The sequence below is a fragment of the Fonsecaea pedrosoi genome (assembly GCF_000835455.1).
Source record: "Fonsecaea pedrosoi CBS 271.37 unplaced genomic scaffold supercont1.9, whole genome shotgun sequence".
In the NCBI taxonomy this organism is placed as follows: Eukaryota; Fungi; Ascomycota; class Eurotiomycetes; order Chaetothyriales; family Herpotrichiellaceae; genus Fonsecaea; species Fonsecaea pedrosoi.
In genome coordinates this window covers 418,696-439,941 of record NW_013550607.1, presented here as the reverse complement: position 1 = coordinate 439,941, position 21,246 = coordinate 418,696, and the positions used below count along the sequence as shown (strand labels likewise).

At 52.4% G+C, this 21,246-nt stretch overlaps 4 protein-coding genes across 4 annotated transcripts; 2 read left to right on the top strand and 2 right to left on the bottom strand.

Moving 5' to 3' along the window:
* Nucleotides 1–5,383: 5,383 nt before the first annotated feature.
* On the bottom strand, nt 5,384–6,871 carry Z517_12260 (uncharacterized protein; the record flags this gene model as incomplete). Its single annotated transcript, XM_013422674.1, has 1 exon — nt 5,384–6,871. The coding sequence occupies one exon, from the start codon at nt 6,869–6,871 to the stop codon at nt 5,384–5,386; it is 1,488 nt and encodes a 495-aa protein (XP_013278128.1).
* Nucleotides 6,872–7,868: 997 nt separating this feature from the next.
* Z517_12259 (uncharacterized protein) lies at nt 7,869–9,636 on the top strand (the record flags this gene model as incomplete). Its single annotated transcript, XM_013422673.1, has 3 exons — nt 7,869–8,147; nt 8,203–8,312; nt 8,388–9,636. The coding sequence occupies 3 exons, from the start codon at nt 7,869–7,871 to the stop codon at nt 9,634–9,636; spliced, it is 1,638 nt and encodes a 545-aa protein (XP_013278127.1).
* Nucleotides 9,637–13,311: 3,675 nt separating this feature from the next.
* On the top strand, nt 13,312–14,232 carry Z517_12258 (uncharacterized protein; the record flags this gene model as incomplete). The annotated part of the gene is made up of 1 exon (XM_013422672.1): nt 13,312–14,232. One exon carries the CDS (start codon nt 13,312–13,314, stop codon nt 14,230–14,232), a length of 921 nt encoding a protein of 306 aa, XP_013278126.1.
* A 4,166-nt stretch (nt 14,233–18,398) lies between these two features.
* Z517_12257 (uncharacterized protein) lies at nt 18,399–20,427 on the bottom strand (the record flags this gene model as incomplete). The annotated part of the gene is made up of 4 exons (XM_013422671.1): nt 18,399–18,651; nt 18,720–18,829; nt 18,889–19,452; nt 19,642–20,427. 4 exons carry the CDS (start codon nt 20,425–20,427, stop codon nt 18,399–18,401), a joined length of 1,713 nt encoding a protein of 570 aa, XP_013278125.1.
* Between the last annotated feature and the right edge of the window lie 819 nt (nt 20,428–21,246).

Here is a 21,246-nt window from a genome sequence, read left to right as displayed (position 1 = left end):
GAAGAAGCGAAAGCTTCTTGGAGAGGGCCATGAATCGGTATATTATTCGACTATTGCTATGAATTACCACGGGAATATGATGTTGACGACTCGGGCTGCTCACGTCGGAGCTTTTGAAGAGACAGATGTCCATTACCGGCTTTAATCTTCATTGCGTTTTAAGCATGGCTAGGATGATATGGAACAAAAGTTTACTGCATTTACATTGGCGTTGGTTTGACTATTATGAGAACGAAGAGGATTTGGGTAAAATACGGAGCGGTTTGCAAGCGTTTCTGGTCCTTGTGAAGGCTCACGAGTTGCGCATGTGCATGGTGTTCTTCGACAGTTGCTAGCGATGGACTTTTGCCACTGGTGTTTGGTCCATGTTCTGCATCAAGCAAAGCATCTAGATCCGACGGGGCGCAGGCTGGGACACAAGACTGTTGGGGTTCAATCGAGTGTGACATCAAGATGTTAACAGTATACAGGGCAAGAAGGAAAGCCTTGAAGACCAGGTTGGTTGTGATGGGATGGACAGGTGGATGGCACCAGACATGGAGGGAAGCCGTTCTTTTCTTTTTCCTTTTTTCTTGACGGCATTTGGCAGGAAATTGATGGATCAGGAGCACAGCACTCGCCTCCTCACTGTTTTTCTTTTGTCATGATTTGTCGATTCATCAAACAAAAATGGCGGAGAAATAGTTCTACTCTAGCATTACCATACGGGATCTTTGAAGCCATTGAGTTGGCGACCCGAGGCCTCTGACAGAAACAACGAGATTGACCAAGACACGATTATTGTCTCTCCTGTGCCCTCCAAGCTACTTCTACAAAGTTTGCTCAATCTCATCTCTTGTTATCTCCCCATCAATCTTACTCCTTCGCCCACCTCTGGATCTACCCTCCCGCCGGGCTATCCGCTGCCTCTCCACTTTGCACTGGCAAAATGGTGTGGATACTTTCTCCGCTGGGCACGAAGGCAGACTATCCCCCCTCGTCGTGTCATTTTTCTGCGGAGAGCGAGGCTTGGTTCCCACACCTATCCCCATTTGTTGGTCTCTGAGCCACGCTGCAGAAACTCAAAATCTCGCCTGGAGCTTTTGGTTTTCTGGTTCTTGTCACCCTTGTGCCCCTAGTGACCTCGTACAGTGACCATGGGCTTGCTGCTTTGGGAACTACTCCCCCACAAAAACAAGTTGGCTCAACTACTTTTGACTTCATTATTGTCACTTGCTTGGTCTCCATCTCTGGCTGTCCGTCCATACATGCATCCTGGTGACTTCTCCTCTCCCCTCCCTCCCTCCCTCCCTCCCCTTGCATTATTGACCGCCTGATCGATCGCGCCATCGCTGTCTTCCCCTGCGTGAGGGAGGATATTCTCGGTGCTTGCAGATGCAGGTGCAGGTGCAGGTACATGTACCTTGATAGGTATGTACATATGTCTATATGGATACCGCGAAATGCAGGGGATAGATGGACGGATGGGGCACAGGGGCACAAGCAGCAAGAGGGAGGCCACTGGTCCCCTCGTACTCTTACTCTCACTCTTACTCGTTGTAGGAAAATGATTTCCCGCGCGACAAGTACTTTGTACATTTGAGCTACCGGCCAGTCCAATTTCTCCACTCGAGACTCAAAACAATCGCCCATCCCATGTACCGAGTAGGCAAGTAAGGTACCCCACACAAACACACACGGCTAGAGAAAACACGAGCACGAGCGACGAAATGGGGGCAAACGGCATTTAACGCACGAGGTACACAGCAAGAGAACACACACGGACACGCGCAACTGAGTTTCGAAACGCCCCCCCGGGGGGGGGGGGGGGGGGGGGCGGGCAAAAAACAGGGAAAACATGGTCGAGTTCTAAACGACGAGGTACAATATCATGAGGGGGGCCATTACCGATGGAGAGTAGGTTTATAGATACAACGGGTAACATAACAATATGGTCATCCGAAGATTCTTATGCTCCACAAGTTTCCCGTCTCATGGAACCTTTTCGATCGAGTATCCCCCGTACCTAGGGGTGTTGGAACAGGTATTATGTCGGCCCATCTACGTGGACGAGGGTGCATCTATCTGCATTCGTCGATGCTGCTCGGAGTCCAAAGGAGAGGGGGCGGCAGAGGGAAGTTTGTATCTTACCTGCCTACCGCCCGCCACCTACGTACAGTACGCACATAGATGGGACTGGATGGGTACATGGGTACGTCTTATCCCCATCATGCCTTCGTGCCCTGTACCTTGCACTTCGTTGAGTCTGTGGAGTGAAGAACCTACATGTGTACATACCTCACGTCCTGTAGGCGATGCGACATATGCATGAAAAGTGCGGAGTACGCACGAGCTACGAGGTACGTACGGAGTCTGTCAGAAGCCAAGTCCTGCCTGTATCGGACCTATCACCTGGGTACCTAGGGAGCTGGCCTGCTTGGGCTGCTGCGGCGCTGGGCAAGTACGGACTTGGTAAGGGACCCCGCGGAGAACCCCAATAAATAATGTTTGAGCCTGCGGGGGGCCCTGCACGAGGAGGAAAGAAAAAGTACGTTGCAGTTTGAAAGAGGTTGCATCTAGTGTACGAGGTACATAGGTCGTAGTATTGTAGAGGCTCTGAGATCCATATATACTATTACACGTAGGTAGGTAGGTAGGTAGGTAGATACTCACATGGTACTATCACCGCCATCTCATTTCCATTCCCATTGTCATCAACTCATCAAGTCATGTACGAGGTACTCATCCTCTCGCCTAGCCAGCTGCCAGCCTCGCAATGCACCACCATTTTCATCCCACTATTTGATGCCTGGTGTAGGCAGGCAGGCAGGCCGCTGAGAACCTCCACACACATACACCCTGCACACCCTCCTGGTGCTCCTACAGTCTTCTCTCTCTTCTCTTGCTTTGCGAGATGTCTTGCGCATGACTCACTCGCTCAACCCTCGTTTACTCGCTACTCTGTCAAAGATTCAAAGCCACGGCTGAACACGTATACCTACCTACCTGCCTGCCTACGTTCGACACCATCACCTTCCTCGCGATAATTAATTTCTTTGCGCTCCATTAGTTTCCAGCCCCGTCGCTTGCTCTTTGCACCTTGCTCCTTGCTCCCTGGTCACTTGGTCACTAGTCACCTAGGTTGTTACTGCTGGTCACACAGATCGTTACAAAATAAGAGCGGGCCTGGCCCCGGATGTGCACGCCGAAGTTCGTGTTCATAACCTGATTTTGAAACCCCTCAAAAGGGCCGCTTCCTGCCTTAGTTCCGAGCCATTTCCCCCCCTTTCAACGTGGGCGAAGAAACAGAATCGATCGAGGCCCTTGTTGGTCACTTGTCACTATCATTATCTTGTTTGTATTTTCTTCTCCCCTTCGAAGACCTACTTCGTACGTACAAACTCCCTCACCCCCTTTTTCCGGTGTTTACGTAGTTCATTCCTCGCCGCCTCCGTCATTTGACACGGCAGAGACAACTCTAACCCAACGGACTCACCGCCACCAAATTTGCTGTTTCCGCTCCACCCTCCGTCCCATGGGGCCGCAACAGTTTTTGCGGGGTAGCATCGTCTAATTCCTGCAGATGACCGCTTTCTGCGAAGCACGATAGCCTGGATAGCATGCAAGGAGGCCGTCCTCGGCGCTCTCGGCGCAGGTCCAGACTCTCCACAAAGTGCAAAGACTGGAGTAAGCCCACCAGCCGACTAACCGTGGCGCCCGTTTCAACCCCCATTAACGAGGACACCATCACCCTTCGCCCAGACGCCGCGAGTCTTGAGCACCGCCCCTTTCCAGAAGGGTGCCAGTGCATTCACAAAGGTCTCAGTAGTGGCAGCTGGGGATCGAACTCCAGGTTTTCTCTCGCTGAGTTGGTGTCATTTCCTGGGGTTTCGGCACTCCCTAGCCGGGGTTGATGCCAGTGCGATAGTAGGGTCCTCTGATTGTTCAAGGGGTGTGCTTGGTTGTCCCTTGATTGAACAGGTTTGAGCAGGAGGAAGCTCTCGAGAGTGGCGGAGTGGGTAAGAGATCACGCAATGGTTGAGAAGGTACTCGCAGTTCGCCGACTCCTTGCGCTCACATCAACTTGCTGACTTTGCAGCTGAAGGGTACCAAAATTGGGATTCTTCCTCACCCTGGCTTCTGTCAATGCCGTTCCTTGACGCCTGACGGAATCTCAACTGATCCGAGTCACAGACTCCTATGCACTTCCTAGAAACCTGTCCTTGACCTCCGCTCTAGAGGCGCTGCTCGAGTGGATAAGTGTATCAGTGTCGAGGGACATTGTTCTTGTCTCGCATCGCTCGCGCCGACCCTTTGACAAAGGCCGTTCAAGTGTTAGTGTCAGTGGACCATTGGCAGTCCCGCGTCAATCGCTTCCTTAATCCTTGGGGGAGCAGGAGTTGCTTTTGGTCTGCAATCGGTGTCCAGGAAGGCGACTTCTCCGGGGTGCCAGCCACGGCTTTCGCCCGTGTTTTCGTGCTGGAAATCTGCTCGGGTGGGTAGACGGGAGAAATGGACGCCATCGTTTTGCAGCCGAATCAGCCTCGCTAGCAAATCGCTGAAATGAGAAAGCGGTCGCTTGGGACACCCCACGCTAGCCCATGACGAAACTGGACGCTGTTCCTCATGCCCCTTTCAGCTCGGGTCCATCAAGAAAACGACTTTTGCTCGCCTGGGCTTCCCTATAAAGAAAGGACATGGGATGGCACACCCCGAGTTCTCTTCGCTTGTAACCTTGCTACAAGTGTCGGATTTTCCCATCGTGCTGTAGGTTTGACGTGAAACAGACCACTTCAGCCAGCCACAATTTTTCACAAAGCCCGATGCTCACAAATACGGCCACTGGGAAGACCACCCTCGACCGCGAAAGATGGTGCAAAGGTGAGAGTATCGTATGTAGCGGGTCTTTCAATCTTGCACATGGGATCACCAAGGTGATTTGCCAAGTTCATTGCTGTCCAAGCTTGAGTCCGCATTCTACAGACGTGAAATCAACCACCCAGCCGATGCCCGCCTTCTTTTCAGCAAAAGATACTAGCTGTGCTCGACCATGGCTCATGCCATTCGGGTTTCATGGACGGGGATCAACCTCCAATGAATCGAGTCTTCCTGAATCCAGATTGAGACGTGGTGACTCTCAGCCCGGACCAAATTATCAGAAAGGGGTGACTACTCACTGATAACTCGGCGATTTAGCAATTGCACCCGAGTGGAACGAAGATTCCAGAGCACAAGCGGAGAAAGATCAGACCTGGTGGCACATCCATGGATCATTTTGGACGCAAGGACTTCTCTCGTGTCGAAATCTCGGAACGTCATTGCTCCTGTCGTTCGTGTGATAGACGCGTTCCGGACACCTGAGAATCGCCCAGCAATGTCCGCCGAATCACATCTCCATCACTTATCAAGGACAGTCATGCGTCCAAGCCAAAGCAGTTTTGACAAATCGCAATGGGATAAAGACCTGGTAAGACCACCAGAAGGGCACTGGATCCTGAAAGTCGTATAAATCATCTTGCCAGAGGATCAAGTGGCCGGAAAACTGGATCAACTGTCGCACATAATCAATAACACCGATCTTCAAGGTGGCCAGGCTAAGGAGCGGCTCAAAGAACAACCGCAGAAGATCCTGGCCAAAGCAGTACGTTCCATGTATCTTCGAGTCCGGCGTCGCTACGCCATTCTCCTGTGGCATAGGCTGAGCCGCTGCATAAGCTGGCCTCGTCACTTGCTTGTCGGCGCTGACTTGATCTGCATTTAAACATTCGAGATAGGCTCGAGTCAGTTGGACCGAACCGCCCAGCCCCTGAAACAATTGCGCCGCAGCCTGGGCTTTGACACAGACCTGGACGGGGAGAATGATCTGAGCCACTCCAGATTCTGTAACCTGCTCTTCAACACAGAAGTCGATACCCAAGTGGGTGGTGAAGTCATGACCTTGATTGTTCGCGAATGTGTGAACAAACCGCAGCATCGCCATACTGAGGGCGGATTTCGGCTCCAAGAGCTGGTAGCAGCCAGGATGTCTCGACCGGCTGGCAGCAAAGGCTCTGAGAGAGCCTCTGACAATGATGGCAAAGGTGTGGTATCTCTCCAGTTCGTCCACGTCTTGTTCCAGCTTCCAGGGCATCGTGGTCGTAATGGCCATCTGGGACACTGTATTGTATGTTTGGCTAAGCGTCCTCCGTGGAAGCACAGCCCGGGCCGAGCTGGCAGGAATCCCATTTTGGTCCAAACTATGAAGCAAGTACTTGCGTCTTCCTCGCGCTTGGTTAAGCACATTGTGTACCTCGTCTCGTGATTTGACATGGTGTGTTTCCGGTACCGGTAGTCCTTGGCTGGCCATGTATAAGAGAAATGCTTCCCTTGTCGCGAAATAGGGGACATCATTCACCCGGAGGGCGAAACATTGGCACGGGCTGTTTTGCTCTATCACACTTCTCGCCTGCGCCTCAGTGCTAGGATCTGCACTGCCCGTGCAGTTGATCCAAAGATCAGCATGTTCTTGCTCAATGATGCGGACCAAACACGCGATGTACTCGACGTGGCGGCTATCGTCGGATTGGTATGGGAGGCGGTAGAAGCGGCTCAATGCATTGGAGAAGCGCACGTGGATAGGGAATCCATCAGGCTCGTAGTCAGCGCCAACAACTTTATGACATGTGCTATGAAATGCCCTAGCCAGTCTCAGCCCGTGAGGCGTGTTGACCCCGGTGATGAAAACCGTCCTCGACCGGAACCCTGGCACCCTTTCGAGACGCTGATGGAGAGATGTCCTTGGGAAGAGCGATATCCACACGAGGTTGAAGATTAAGAGCAACGTCGATGCTGGAATACAAGAAGCGGCCACGGAGGCAAAGAAGAGATACTGGATGGACACCATCAGAGGCATGGCCAGAGGCTGACAGATCGAGTGGCCGACGACATCGACATCGAAACCAGGAGACCAGGAGACCATCAAAAAAATATTAAAAGGTTGTGTTGGAGTTGACGAGCCACCGGTCAATACTGGGTAGGCAAGTAGGCAGCATGGATAGACGATATCCGATACACATGATCAACACACAAAAGGTCTCTGTTGAACCCTTGTCGCTGATTGGATTGGGTATCGCAAGAGGACTTGTCGGTGTAGGTGGTAGGGCCGATAACCCTGGTAGCAGCACCAGTAGAGAGGAGGAGAGGAGGACATGAGATTATGACGACAGACAAAATACAGTGACGATGATGACAAAGAGAGCGATTCTGACGTGGCGTTTGTGGTTGGAGTTGGTTGCCCGTCTGACAGCGTGTATTAGGTGCATTGATATAGGGCAGCCATGGTGACCATAGGCGCAATTCGTATGAAGAAGGTGGCAGGCTCCTTTTGGTCAGACCGAGGGCATTAATCTCTGAGAAGCTGTGGCTGGTGGGGGTGCTCTGGGCGGATCACCGACGGACTTTAACTGGATGGACGCCCCAAGCGACCAGATTTAAGCTCATCCGATGGCGTCGCTAGCGAAATGGGTCCCCAGATGCTAGGTGCCAGCATCCAATAGCCCGCTTTCTTCCGCCTTGTGGGCTGCACGAGCTTGCGCCTCGCCAACCCTTCCAAGCTGAAAACACAAATTGTTCCAGTAGGTGCTACGGGTGCCAATAGACACAAACATCGTCATCATACGAGTACACACTACTTCTCATTCATCGGTTTCATCGGTTTCATCCCTCCTTTCACTTCTGGGTTTGGTTCTCGTCGGTATTTTCATCCCCATTCCCATCCTCTATTCATCGTTGCGCATTGATCTTCGTGCTTCGTATCACCAGAAGCAAGTCGCGCGCCTGTGCTGAGTGCTACGCTGAGCGCGTTGCCGCCCAGTCCAAGTTGACAAGAGTGTCAAAAACGCGTCGCAATCATGGCACACCAAGGACAAGCCGCTGATTACTACAATCAGACCATGGGCGGCACTCCATATCAACAGCAGAACTATCAGCAATATCCTCCTCCCAATAATCCGCCGCCTCAGCATTATCCGCCGCCTCAGCAACCATACCAACCGCAAGAACCCAAGTATGGCGTTGCACCTCCCACTTACGGCGACAACTTCATCCCTCCTCAAGATGACAAACAGACCTTTCAGCAGACGTTCAAGATTCCCAAACCTAAATTTCACGATGTCTGGGCGGGATTACTAGTGAGCACTCCAATACTCTATGCTGCTGCGGAAACCCAAGGCTCACAAGCTATAGCTCATCGCAACCTTCTGCGGATTTGTCGCCGTTTCGGGACTCACTCTGTACCGCTACTCTAAATACCAGAGTTTCAATGGAGGAGGGATTTATGGATCGTCAAACGACTTGTAAGCTGTTGTCGTCTTCTGAGAGATCTGGTTGAAGGTGCCACTTTCTGTCCATATACTGACGGCTTTTTGCAGTTCCCTAGACACTAATACCATTGTGCTCTTCGCCTTTATCCTGTGCGTTGGACTCGTCTTCTCCTGGGCCTACTTCCTCGCTGCTCGCGCCTTCACAAAACAATTCGTCTGGCTGACCGGTATCCTCAACTGTGCCTTGGCAATTGGCACTGCTGTTTACTACCTGTATCGACGTCTGTGGGGTGCAGGCATTGTTTTTGCCATCTTTGCTGTCTTTGCCGTCATTTGCTTCATCAGCTGGATCCCGCGCATTCCTTTCGCCGTGGTGATGCTACAACAGACAATGGACATTGCAAGAATGAAGCGAGTACACGTATTCTTGGTCAGCTTTCTTGGTGGCATCGCTAGTGTTGCATTCGCAGCATGGTTCTCTGTCACTCTGGTTGCGATTTACACATCCTACATGCCGGGCAATACTGGCAGCTCAGCCAATCCGTCATGTCCGGCTGCAGGCTGCTCGAGCGGGAAGGTTATCGGGCTCGTGGTTTTTGTGACCTTTGCGGCTTACTGGATCACAGAATGGCTCAAGAACACTATTCACACCACCATTGCCGGCGTCTACGGTTCGTGGTATTTCTGCGCCGGCAAGCCAGGTGGTATTCCTCGGGGCGCAACCGCCGGAGCTCTGAGGCGGGCAACGACGTACTCTTTTGGCTCCATCTCATTTGGTAGTCTGATCGTTGCACTGATCAACATGCTCCGACAAGCCTGCAGTATTGCCCAGCAGCATGAAGCCGCAGACGGTAACATCATTGGAACCATCATGTTCTGCATTCTTGGCTGCTTCATCAGCCTTTTAGACTGGCTTGTCCAATTCATCAACCGGTACGCGTTCTCTCACATCGCACTATACGGCAAGGCATACATCCCGGCAGCCAAAGATACGTGGACAATGATGAAAGATCGTGGCATTGATGCCCTGGTCAACGACTGCCTAGTGGGCCCTGTCCTGACTATGGGAAGCATCTTCGTGGCATACGTCTCGGCACTGCTGGCTTACCTATACCTGGAATACACCCATCCGGCATACAACGACGGGCGCACTTTCACCCCCGTCATCATGGCATTTGCGTTCCTCATCGGTCTGCAGATATGCCAGACTTTTACGACCCCGGTTGGATCGGGAGTCGACACCATCTTTGTGGCAATGGCTTGGGATCCCCAAGTTGCCATGACAGATCATCCCGAGTTCTGGGAGCGGCTCGTGCATGTGTATCCTCGAGTCCAGCAAGTCCTCACTCACGTATGAAGGCGCTGTGAAGGGTGCTATGACCTTTGGTCTAGTGTGGCTCAGTTTGTAGTCGGGCTTTTTGGAACGAACTTTTGTCTTCTTAATTGGCGGCTCATTTCTTTCTGACACAGGCCCGAAATGCAAATATTACTGCCTCATATGGACGCACTCCAGCGCCCCCAGACACTTGCGCAATGACAGTCAGTGCATGTTTACGCTTCATTCTAAGGAACGACTGACAGAAGACGATGATTTCGAAACACTGGACTGGATTCAAACACAGATAAGCCACGCGGACAGGCACAACTGCATCTCGTCGACGGTACCTGATTTCCTTATCGTGACGAACTGGATCCACGTATGCGCACGAAAAGTCTTGGGCACTTTTCCCTGATCTCCGTCGTCATCGACACGTAATTCTGATGCTGATATAGTCGTACGGGACCAAAGACTATGGGATTCTGTCCGGTACTTTATGTCTCGTGCCCGACTTGGGTCTCGACATGCAGCCATAGCCACGGCAGACCGAGTGGCATCACTGTTCCTTAGTTCTCGGTGACGATGACAGACGCCGTACTTAACCGGTAATATCACAAAGCCCTCTTGCAAAGGCCGAGTTGTCGACCAGACTTTCGAGTCATGTACTGGCAGCGCGGATTTCATGCAGGTCGGTGATTCGCCTGTTGCAAGCATTGGGTTCCCTACTCCAATTGGTTACCGACTGACCGACGGCTTGCGTAACACAAGTTATTGGTTCGATGGAGGGTTTGCTGCCTTGCCCTTACATGTGTCAAGAAGTGATCGGCTAAGCAAACCAAGGCAGGAGATTAGAGCAGCCACTCGCTTGTCGAAGACTCAGGGGTATCCCAAGTTGAATCTGCTTCTCATTGGGTTTCACTCCCCTCAACCGAATGGGAGCCGAGAAGTCCAGCGTGGCACAGTGTGATAGGAAGGGCTCAGACAAGCGGATAATTCCTACTTTGGAAATGTGGTCCGAATGGACGCTCCGCCTGGTGGAAGTGTTGCTCCTCGGACTGCGCCACTGAGGATGAACTACAGGTTAAGCCAGAGATGCCCATCTCAAGGTCGTGCCAGTTTGCGTATTGCATCAATGAACAAGGTGTCGATGGTCCAACACGTCAGCGAGAAGCCCACATGTCTTTCGCCATCCTGGATGCGTAGAATCACCCACTGCTTCTCCAATATCATTTGTCGCACCTCGAGGCAATGAATGGGGTGCAGATGCTGCGACGCAGGACACACCAAAGGGTAAATCGAAAATCCCCAACACCCTGTACCTTACATGTATAGCTAGCTGCATCTCTTCTTGCATGTCCCGCATGGCCTCCTGTCTACGCGCAGCATGCTGATCGCGATCTATCAGCCACGACTTGAGGGATCTTTCAGCGTCTATCAAACTGCCACACATATTGGTTTCGGAAGGGATAAAAATGAGGCATCAGATTGAAGCCACACGGGAGACCGGTCGTTTGGTGGTCCGACAAGGTTCGTCTTCTCTCAGGTTACTTGGGCACGGGCCCTTTGATGCGTTGCTGCGAGACTGGTTGACCACGGAGAAGCCGTGTACACATTAGATCACTGCGAGTAAGTGAGATGGCGAAAAGGCTTTGGAGGAGAACAATTGGATTTAGTCTATTAGCCACCAACCGGATCTCCGCCAGTCGCATTACGTATTATAGGGGAGGAAGGCAATGGGGACGGCGCGGAGGGAGCGACGGCTATATTTAGCCATCTGGTCACTTGTCTCACGCGACATTTGTGACGTTATCAAGTAAACTTTGAGAGAGGAATATTGTCCGTATTGTCAACGCATCTTGCTTGAGGTATTCCAAATCAAACGTGGTGCTTGGAAATAAACCATGTACCTCGCAGACCAAAGAACTCAAGAGTTCAAGACAAATGCTCGATTTTAGCCGCGCAAGCCGAAGCGATCAGCCACATCATGGTGGCGTTTTTGCCAAACCTGCAACTAAAACACGCATCATTCATCGGCGGGTGCTGAAAAGCCGTAACGTCAGACCGGGGTGTTGCTCTTAGGTGCATGATCGGATAGGAGGATATCGCAACGTCGTTCCAACTTTTTGTTTCATGTGCAACCGCCCAAACTCTTTTGACTACTTGATCGAGTCCGCTGACATTTCTTTGGGTCCCTTGACGGCCTCGATGAGAAGATGAGGGGGTGTGCGGCCGTTCGCTATGACCGACCGGGGGTTGGTCTCTTTTGGGGGTCATGCGGTAGTCTTTATATGTTCCGTACTTGTACAGGGGCCGGGCTGACAGCCTTCCTTTCGGCGAGCGGATCAGCAGGGCTGTGCCTCGTTGGCCCCGATTTCGTACATAAGCTGAGCTTTGCTCGGAACGGAGCTTTTCGAGAGGAAGAGAGAGACGGAGAAAGAGGGAGTTCCGTTGGTGCCGTCACTTTGTTCGTCCTGAGTAAGATCTGGATTCCTTCATCTGGGGCGAATCAGCCATACTTCATTATGGTTACGAATACACCTCTCAAATTTAGCTTGATTTTCCTTTTTTCGTGCGATTGGTGGAAGCATCCAGCCTCCAGCCTCTTCTCCCCCTCGAACCCAAATCTCCTCAGGTTTGGAGGTACCGTGTTGCCATGGTCATGTCGCACCACCACCGCTCACCCACCAATCGCCTTGCCAAGGCGTCGTAACAGCAGATGGTTTGTTTGCCTCTGGTTTGCCAGACCTCGGTATGTCCCGACCTCTATTTTTCGTGGCAAATCTGGGTGGATGTGGTCTGTTCGAGTGTCTGAGAAAGGAGGAGAAGAGAAGCGAGGGAGAGGAGGCGATGGTGGCCTGTTGTTAGCGAGGCGTGGAACTTTTGGGGGGAGAGGGAGGGACAGATGTTTAGGAAACGCCAGACGGTAAATGCCTGCACGGTGAGTCGGGGAACTTTTGCTCCCTCATGGCCAACTACTACTTCTCTTTTTTTTTGCCTTTTGTCCATCCGTGCCATGGCCATTTTTGAACCATCGTGAGCCATTCCTTTGCCCCCAAGGAGCTGCCCAATGAAATGACTCATCACTTGGGGGACAAGAGGATTCCTTCTTGGAACCGCGACGGCGACTCGTAATAGTCATGTGGATTAGCCAAATATGGAGACATCGTCATCCCCCCTCCCCGGTTGGGAGTTGGTCTTCAGATGCTCGACACACAACCCTGGTTCCAGGCTCCCACGACAGTTCTCGTCAGGCATGCAGGTCAGCTGTACTTGTAACTTGTATGGGTTGATGGAACCTTAGTGCTATAAAATGCAGGTTGCGCCAACACTCCCCTCCCCCCTCCACACCCCCCCTCTTGGTCGCTATGATCTCGCCGCAGTGTGGCGCATGATTTGCTCCTGGAAGCCACGGTCCTGGGACAAGCTCGCGTTCGCGCGTCTACTATTTCCAAAAGGCCAGATACTTAACCTGGTGAGGCATACCTGATTTTCGAATCACCATGTTGCACAGCCTTGCAGGCAACAGAGCGTGTTGTCAAGCCATCTTCCACACTATATCTCCAGGCGATTCAAGGTACTTTCTGCCATGTCGCTCGCTTGAACTGTCATCGCGCCCAGTGTCCAGCTCAGCATCACCATCACTATCACTTTCACTCTCATCGGCATCAGCTTCAGCATTACCATCTCACATCTCCCGTCCAACCACCGACCATCATGATTATGAGAGATAACTATCCAGTCTCGCCTCCAAGCGACTACGATACAACGACATACACATCGATATCCACATCCACGCCGGACCAGAAGAAAGCGCACATCACCATCATGGCAGAGGAGATGATCTCTTCGCTGCCGGAACCATCCGTCACATCCGTCAAGATTCAGGGAGCCTTCCGTCGCACCAGGTCACCCCCCCGCAACGAGCAAGGCCAGATGGTATGCGACCACATTAACTGTTGTGGCAAAAACCAAACATTCAAACGCGTCTGCGAATGGAACAAGCACATGGACAGACACGAGAGGCCTTACAAGTGTCGAGAGGCCGGCTGCGAACTCAATCCCGGATTTACCTACTCGGGCGGGCTCCTGAGGCATCAAAGGGAAGTTCACAAAATGCACCTGTCGACCAAGCAGCCGCTGTTCTGTCCATTTCCCAACTGTAACCGGAGCTCGGGCACCGGCTTCACCAGGAAGGAAAACCTCGAGGAGCACAAACGGCGCCGACACTTGGAAGAGTTGTCCGATCACGGCCCAGGCGACGCGGCCTCGCAGCCTGTTGTGGGCACGGCGTCGAGCTCGACCATGGCCCAAGAGCCCGCAGTCAAGCGACGGAGGATCTCGACGGCTACAGACATGCTAGGGTCGGTGCAGGGGCTACAAGTACAGCCTCAGCAGCATCAGCAGCAACAACATCTACAAGTGGGCAGCGAGGTTGCACCCACTCCTATTGAAAACATTGTCGGAAGCGCCGAGAGCCAGTTGATCCAACATCTCAGGGATGAGCTGCGACAGAAAGAGGATTTTATCCGCCGCCAGGCTGCCGAGATCCATCGCCTCCAGAATTTGCTACGCAGTTTGCCACCGCAGGCGATCTACCACATGCAGAGCCGGATGCCTGGCAGTGGCGTCGGCTGAAGCGTACCTAATTGCCTGGGAGGTTTCTTGTTCGGTCGAGCTGGCGTTGGTGAACCTGCAAAGGGAATAAGGAATAATACATTACGACACTATTACTCACACATAGTCACGCAGACACACTCATACACACACATGACACAGGGAAGGATATCTATGGGAAAGGAGGAGTAAGAGGTTAGGGCGGGAACAATATCGTCGCTGCTCCGTCATTTTTGTCTTTGCAAGATACCACGATACCATCGCCACGCAGGCTCATACGCATTACGCACACGCAACATGCATGCGCACGCGTACGCGCACCACGCAAGTTTCTTTGACTGTACTTTTGCACCATGAGCCCCTCTACTACTACGACATTGCCACCATTATTGCCACTGCCATTCACTACTCTTCCTCCTAATATTCTTGTTAGAACGTCACGGCGATCGACTCGTCGTGGCTTGGCGAGGCTATCTGAGATAGATAGATACATACCTAGGTACTTTGTTCTCTACCCTCTCTCCTGGTTTGAGAATGGTAGAGGAAACAATGACAATTATCTGATCTGATTTAATTTGCAAGTGAACTGATTTTGAAATTCAACCGAGAGTGAGAGTGAGATTTAGTCTGAGAGACACGGTTCCTCTGCATACGGGTGTATGTATATGACAGAGGTAGGCTCGTAACACGCAGGGAGTATTCTCGTCTCTGTTCCCGCGATGGCGATGGTCGAAGTCGATGTCGATGTCGACGTTTTCGTCGTCGTCGTCATTGTCATCTCGATCTCGTCGATGCAATGCATAACAAAGTCTCGGTCGATGAGGTGCCGGGGCAGGGAGCCAGGCAGTCAGGCAGTCAGGCAGCCAGCTAGTCAGGCACAGTTCGGGCACCGGGCATGCCAGACCCAGAGGCCCGGAGGTACCCGGAGATACCGAGACCTAGAGGTATACGAACATAAGCAGTGTACTCGGTACTCGCAACTCGGTAGTGTACTCGGTAGTGTAGTGTGCCTTGCAGGTACTCTTCCATGCTCTCTGTGCCTTGCCCCTTCTGTGAGTGAGTAAGTCACTAAATCACTCAGTACAAGGACTTGTAGGTAGCCGGATAGCCGTGGTTAGGGTCTTGTATCGAGTACGAGGACAGATAAAGGCGCAGGTACAGGTAGACCGGTGGACACCAAAGGACCTCGTAGTCCAAGTACCAGTAGGTACCTAGGCAACTAATATGCTAGCATGGACAAGGACAAGTAGAAAGCCGAGCTAGGTAAGCAAGTAGGATAGGCAGACAGCCCGAGACAGCCAGATACGAGGTACCTCGATGTACCGAGTCGATGTATACTTTGTAGCTACATGTGTCTACTCGACAAGGCAGAAATGGTCCTTCCCGCTCCCAGACCGTTTGGTATCCACGAGTACGCGTAGCAGTTTTAGGCAAGTACAGATTGTCACTAAAACCTAACCTCACAAGGCATCAACGTCGTGGGCGAATGACTGGGATGAGTAACTAAGTTAACTAAGTTCAGTGAGTTCAGCCGTGCAAGGCCAGGCTGTACCTTCCGGGGTGGAAGACGGGAGGTTAAGAAAAAGCCAAGGCCACGCACAAGGCAGAGCAAGAACTTAGGTAAAGCCTCTCGAAGCAGCGGGGACGGAGAAGCCAAGAGTAGTGAGCCACGAGTGGCGGTACCTGCGTACCTAGAGTAGTAATTCTTGTTTACAGGTCGCCACTGTGAATTATACTTTATGGTCCTCGCACTCAATACGAGGCTACCTGTACCTGGTGACATACAGTGGTGACTACATACCTCGTACTCATTGTCGCTAAGTAGGTGGCTACCTAGTGGCTACGAGCACTCGGTATGACTTAAACCTCGTATACCTGCCAAGTGCTTGTACCTACGCTAGCCAGGCACTTGCCTAGGTTCAAACAAGGCGTCAGCCCAGCCTACGAGTACCGAGTAGTGTACCAACCAGCAGTGGTCCAGGCAGCAGTGCTTCTTACTTGTACAAGGACTCGTACGCGGCACCCGCGGCAACTGCTGACGCCTCGAAACCTTTTGGGGGGGCGCGGTACCGAGGACTCGGGACTCGCTCGCATTACACCTTTCTACAGAGTACGAGGTACCTGACCTCGTATCGCCTCCTTGTACATGTGTGAGGGACCTGGACACGAGCAGCTCGCATGGTACCTACTTAGAGTATTAAGGACTGAATACTTGTACTGGTGGGTTGGTGGTACCTCCGCGGCGAGACAAAGACACTCCCTTGAGCGAGTCGTCAACTACAGCTGTTGTTGGAGCTGCGGGGTGCCTGGTGTCTGGCTCCTGGTGCTGTAGTCGTACTCCTCTCCTGGTGCCGCGTCCCTCTTATCATCTCCCTGCGGGTACGAGGTACATTGTGCAGCAAAGTGCCCATGCTTCCCATCACCTCTGTGGTACTGTTACTGTTACTCTTATCCTACCCTAGGTCGCAAGTCCTCAACTCACTCATTTCCCATCCCTTCCTTTCGTTCTCTCTCATCCCACCTCTTTTCGCCCTTTTTGTCCTTTTTCTTTTCTTCTTCCCCTTGTTAACCCCTTCATATTTCCTTTTCTTCTTCTCGCGTCCTCCAATACCCTCGCCACTTTACTCGCCACCACCGACTAAAAACCCCTCAAACCCTTACCAGTAAAGAGCCAGCCCGCTCTGTCTGTGGCGCAGAACCAATGAAATCACGATAAATGACTCGGGGGCTCGGCCACTTCGGTATGGGCGACATGAGTATAAGCAAAAGCAAAGACCAAGTAAAGGCCAAAGAAAGAAGGATGAGCTAGGACGAATTGAGAAGCCAGGTAGGACTGAGACACTGAGGACGTCCTCTGTCCAAGTACGAAGTATGTACAAGCACTTGTACAAGTAAAAGGGAGTCTAGCCTTGTACTCTGATGACTCGTGGCCTCATCAGAGGAATACAGACTAGGTCAGGTGACCCGACCCGACCACCCCGACCCGGCCGTGCCAGCCCGGCTTCGACTTGGGCTTCGGCAGGTCAGATGATCATCAATCAATTACGCCTCATATGCTCGTGTTCTCCTGCCTGTACGAGGACAAGGACGAGTACTTTGTATCTCTTGTCTCAGGTTTGTCGTTGCTTGTTCACCATCATGGATGGGTTGTCGTATCTCGTCAAGAGTCAGGGTCATGAGGACCAAGGCTCCACTCCACTCTCGTCTCTCTCTCCCCTCTCGTTTCATCTCTTTGGTCTCTGCAGAAGGAAAAGAAAACCATCAGTCCGACATGTGTCGTCCTCGATCGTGCTGTCCATCCTATCATGCCATCATTGCATCGTCTCATCATCCTATCGTCTTATCCATCATTCAACTGTTTTGAATACCAAGACAATTCCTCAGAGTCCGGTCAAGTCCAGCTAGTTCAGTCCAGTCTCCGATCCAGGAAATGGCGCCCCCTTCCCCCTCAAAGGCCTTGACGTAAAGGGGACTCTGGTGTGTCTCATGACCATCGTTTCCATCGCATGATACTCTCATCAAAAGATTCCTGTTCTCGTAATCATACTGGTCCTTGTATCTGGGGTAAGCCGCAGACCTCCCATCGCTGTCGCCTTGGCTTTTCGCCTGTTTGTTTGGACCCGGCAAGTTCCATCCATTCCAACCCTTCCCTAGTACGAGTATACCTGGTATACCATTCCCGTTACTGGGCTAGGCAGGGCTGGCCTGGCCTAGCCTGGCTCTCTCGCCGTTTTCTCCCTGATCCAACCGTTGCCCGTGTCATGTCCCTCACGGACAGTCCCTCCGTCTGTTTAGCCCTGACACTTTCCAGCTCGGTCCGCCTTGGTCTTGGGGAGGAAAAACCGGGTTCGGCAGCAAGCATCCCTGACTGGACTGGATATAAATTCCGGGCTTCGTTTTGTTCGACAACTTAACACGCCTCGACTCGACTCGACTGGACTCGACTCGTTGCTGCTCAGATTCGAGTCGCTGTCATTTTGTACAAGGTAGGTCATCAAATCAACGATCTCGAGTCCGAGTTTGACTACCAGTACCACGTCTGCCACGTGGCGGGTGGCGACTCGCAAGAAAGAGCACACGCGGCTCTTTGCTCTCGGCGACCACCACCAGCATGCACTTGTACTTGTACGTGGACAATGTGGACGAGAAGCCACCCCCAAAATTCCCAGAATCCCCGTCATGGACTATTACCCCAGTTCGTGGATCCGGATTCGGCCTGCCACCTCGGGAAAGCTGTTCAAGAAGCGGCTCCCGACACTCCAGTGATCGTAAATGACCACATGGTCGATGAACTTCTGGGTTAAGACGGTGGCCCCCATCAATGCGTCCTGCTCAACAGCCGAGTCGATACTGTGAGGCCAGTTAACACCCCATTCCGCCTGGATCAAAGGCGTGAGCCAGTCCCGCAGTTTGTGGATTGCGGCATCCCGGACGGGAGGTCTGTGGTTCATATGAGCTTTTTCTCTCTCACACAACAATTACCGCCACAAGAAAAAGAGACTACTTACAATGGTATTGTTTCGATCGCGCCGATGTGTGGAACCATGCACTGTGCCGGCGTCGGTTTCATCATGTCAGGGAGTTTCTGGTAATGTTCGAGCGTAGGGACAAGCAGCCACTATGCAAATTCTAGTCAGCTTTTGACCTGCAATGTAGATCTGGACTTTTCCAACTCACTCGCATCATATGTGTGAGCAAATAGGCCGAAGCCAGGCGGACAAAGATGTCGTTGTCAAAACTTCGCGAGACTTCGCATGCCCACGACGCGCAGTCGAACTTGTCCGTCGCTCGACGGGGGCGGAAGAACAAATCAACAGCCACCTTCTCTGTGGTGCCCAGGACATCGGACACGGGGACACCGCTTTCAAGCATTCGCCGCGCTCCATTCACATAGTCTGTGTAGGTGCGGCTCATCGGCGAGTCGTCGGGGACTACCAAGGGAAGGACGAGGTGTCGAGGGATCCTGAGCCTAGTGACTTGATCTTCTTGCGCCACACACAAATCCCATTCGTTCAATCTCGGTTGCGCAGTGGGAAAATTCGTGACCAGCTCAAAATAGGGCGTTGCAGGCGAGGAGGCCAGCGGCAGCGCGCTGCCGCTGGCCATATCGGTGGCAATTCGGGGGTATTTGGATGACTGTCTCGATAAGCTGGTCGATGGTGACGGCGATTCTGAGGCGACTGTATCGGTTGGCTCTATCTTGGGCCCTCCTTGGGAGAATCGTCGAGGGCCTGGTGGCAACTAAACGTGGGGATTCAGGAATTAGCGCATTCTCATCAAGGGCTCAAGCACGCAGGCAGGACCGGCAGGGGCTCGCTATGTCTAGGCATTTATGAGTCGTGTGATGGTCTGTCTCCCGTGCGGGATCGCCGGCTTCAGGCAGCATGAACGATTTCGTGTCGACTCCACGAAAGTGGTGCAGGCACTCACATGTGGGCGCTCCTCCAACCGAGCACTTTGCGATCGTAAGTGCAGTACTGGGTGCCACGCGGCCCGTTCATCAACACCGGGAGGGGTCATGCCAGAATCCATTCCCTCCCAGGAATTCTTTCCCTCTAACGAGCCAAGGGACAAGCCCACCCTTTCGTCGGAGCGCAGTGCCAGAAACTGACGCAAAATGGCCTCGCCTTCTAGAGGGGATGCATGCTTGAGTGAGGTCAGTAAACTAGCGATTGACATCGAAGCGTCAGGGGATTTGCCCTTTGCTGATTCCGAGGTGAGCGATCCCAAGCTCGAGGTATCGGCGGGACTTTTTGTGGCATCCACCAGGGACTCAGACCCTTCTATGTGGGATGACATAATGTCGTCGCCATCTTCGTCTTCGTTCCGGTGCGCGTAATGATGTAGGTTGTTGGTGATTTCCTGATTTGACGCGCCGCTGCGGATAAGCTCGAATATTGCTTCGAGGCGGGGCGAGGGACCCTCGCGGATGCCATCGAGTAAGCTGTTCAAGGCATCCTGATAAGTCCTCGACTCGTCCAAGGTGCGCTGAAAAGCAGCCCTGCGTCTCATATCCAGCGACAGGTCGATCACACACTCGGTACCAAGGGTTTCACACAGCTGGCAGGGTGCCGGCCCGCCTGTACATTTCGTTTTTCGTTTCTTGCAAGCTTCGCAGGCGGCAGAGATACGAGCACTGGATGGTTTCTTCCGCGGAGGTTTGGAGAGTGACTCTTTCGCCGGCTTGATGGGCCGCGCACTGGGTGGCGAAGGCATTTGCTGTGCCTCTGTCTCTGTTTCTCACGCTTCCAGGGTGATTGCACCGTTGTTTTCTATGTGCACCTATCTGTCCCCATAGCGCAGTGCCGAGGGTTATGCAATTGAGTCTGTTCCTTCCGGTTTGCTTTTCGACGCGGGTTGAGTTGTTAGCAGGATGGCGTGCAAAGCCAATTGGGTAATTGGAGGGTTGTCAGTCTTAATGTGCGGGCAAGAATAGTATTTCAGATGGATACATGTTAAATGAGAAGAGAGAGAGACAGGGAAAGAGAAAAGAAGGCGAGAGGAAAACAATGACGAGGGACTGTTTGTCTTGGGCCAACTTTCTGGTTCCCCCTGCGATCGGGCTTCTCATTCTGGGCTTAGTACGAGTTGAATCGAGTACTGCTGCAGCAGGGGCGAAAAAAAAGGTGATAAAATGGCTATTCGAGGTTGCCAGCAGTAGCAATTAGCTAGCAAACCGCAGCCCAGTCGAGTGGTCCTTAGGGCGCAGGGTCTGGTAGTCCAATAGCGTGCAGAAGAGCCGAGTGGAGGACCCTGTGGGAGTCAGGTCCGAGTCAGGTGACCTGGAAATCTACATCCAGACAAAAATGATTGGTCTAGACGTTGAGCAAGTGAAGAGTGGTGGGGCTCGCCCACAGTAACTTTGTGCTGACCTGACCTACTTTAGGGGCATGGGTGTGGGTTTTGACCCCGAGGGGCCATCCCCAATGGCGCCGCCTTATGGAAAGCAACTAGCGACCATATCCAGTGCAGAGCTCTTGAAGTTTAAAAGATGGAGGGTAAAGGACAGAGAGCGAGGTAGATACAGTAACTCAT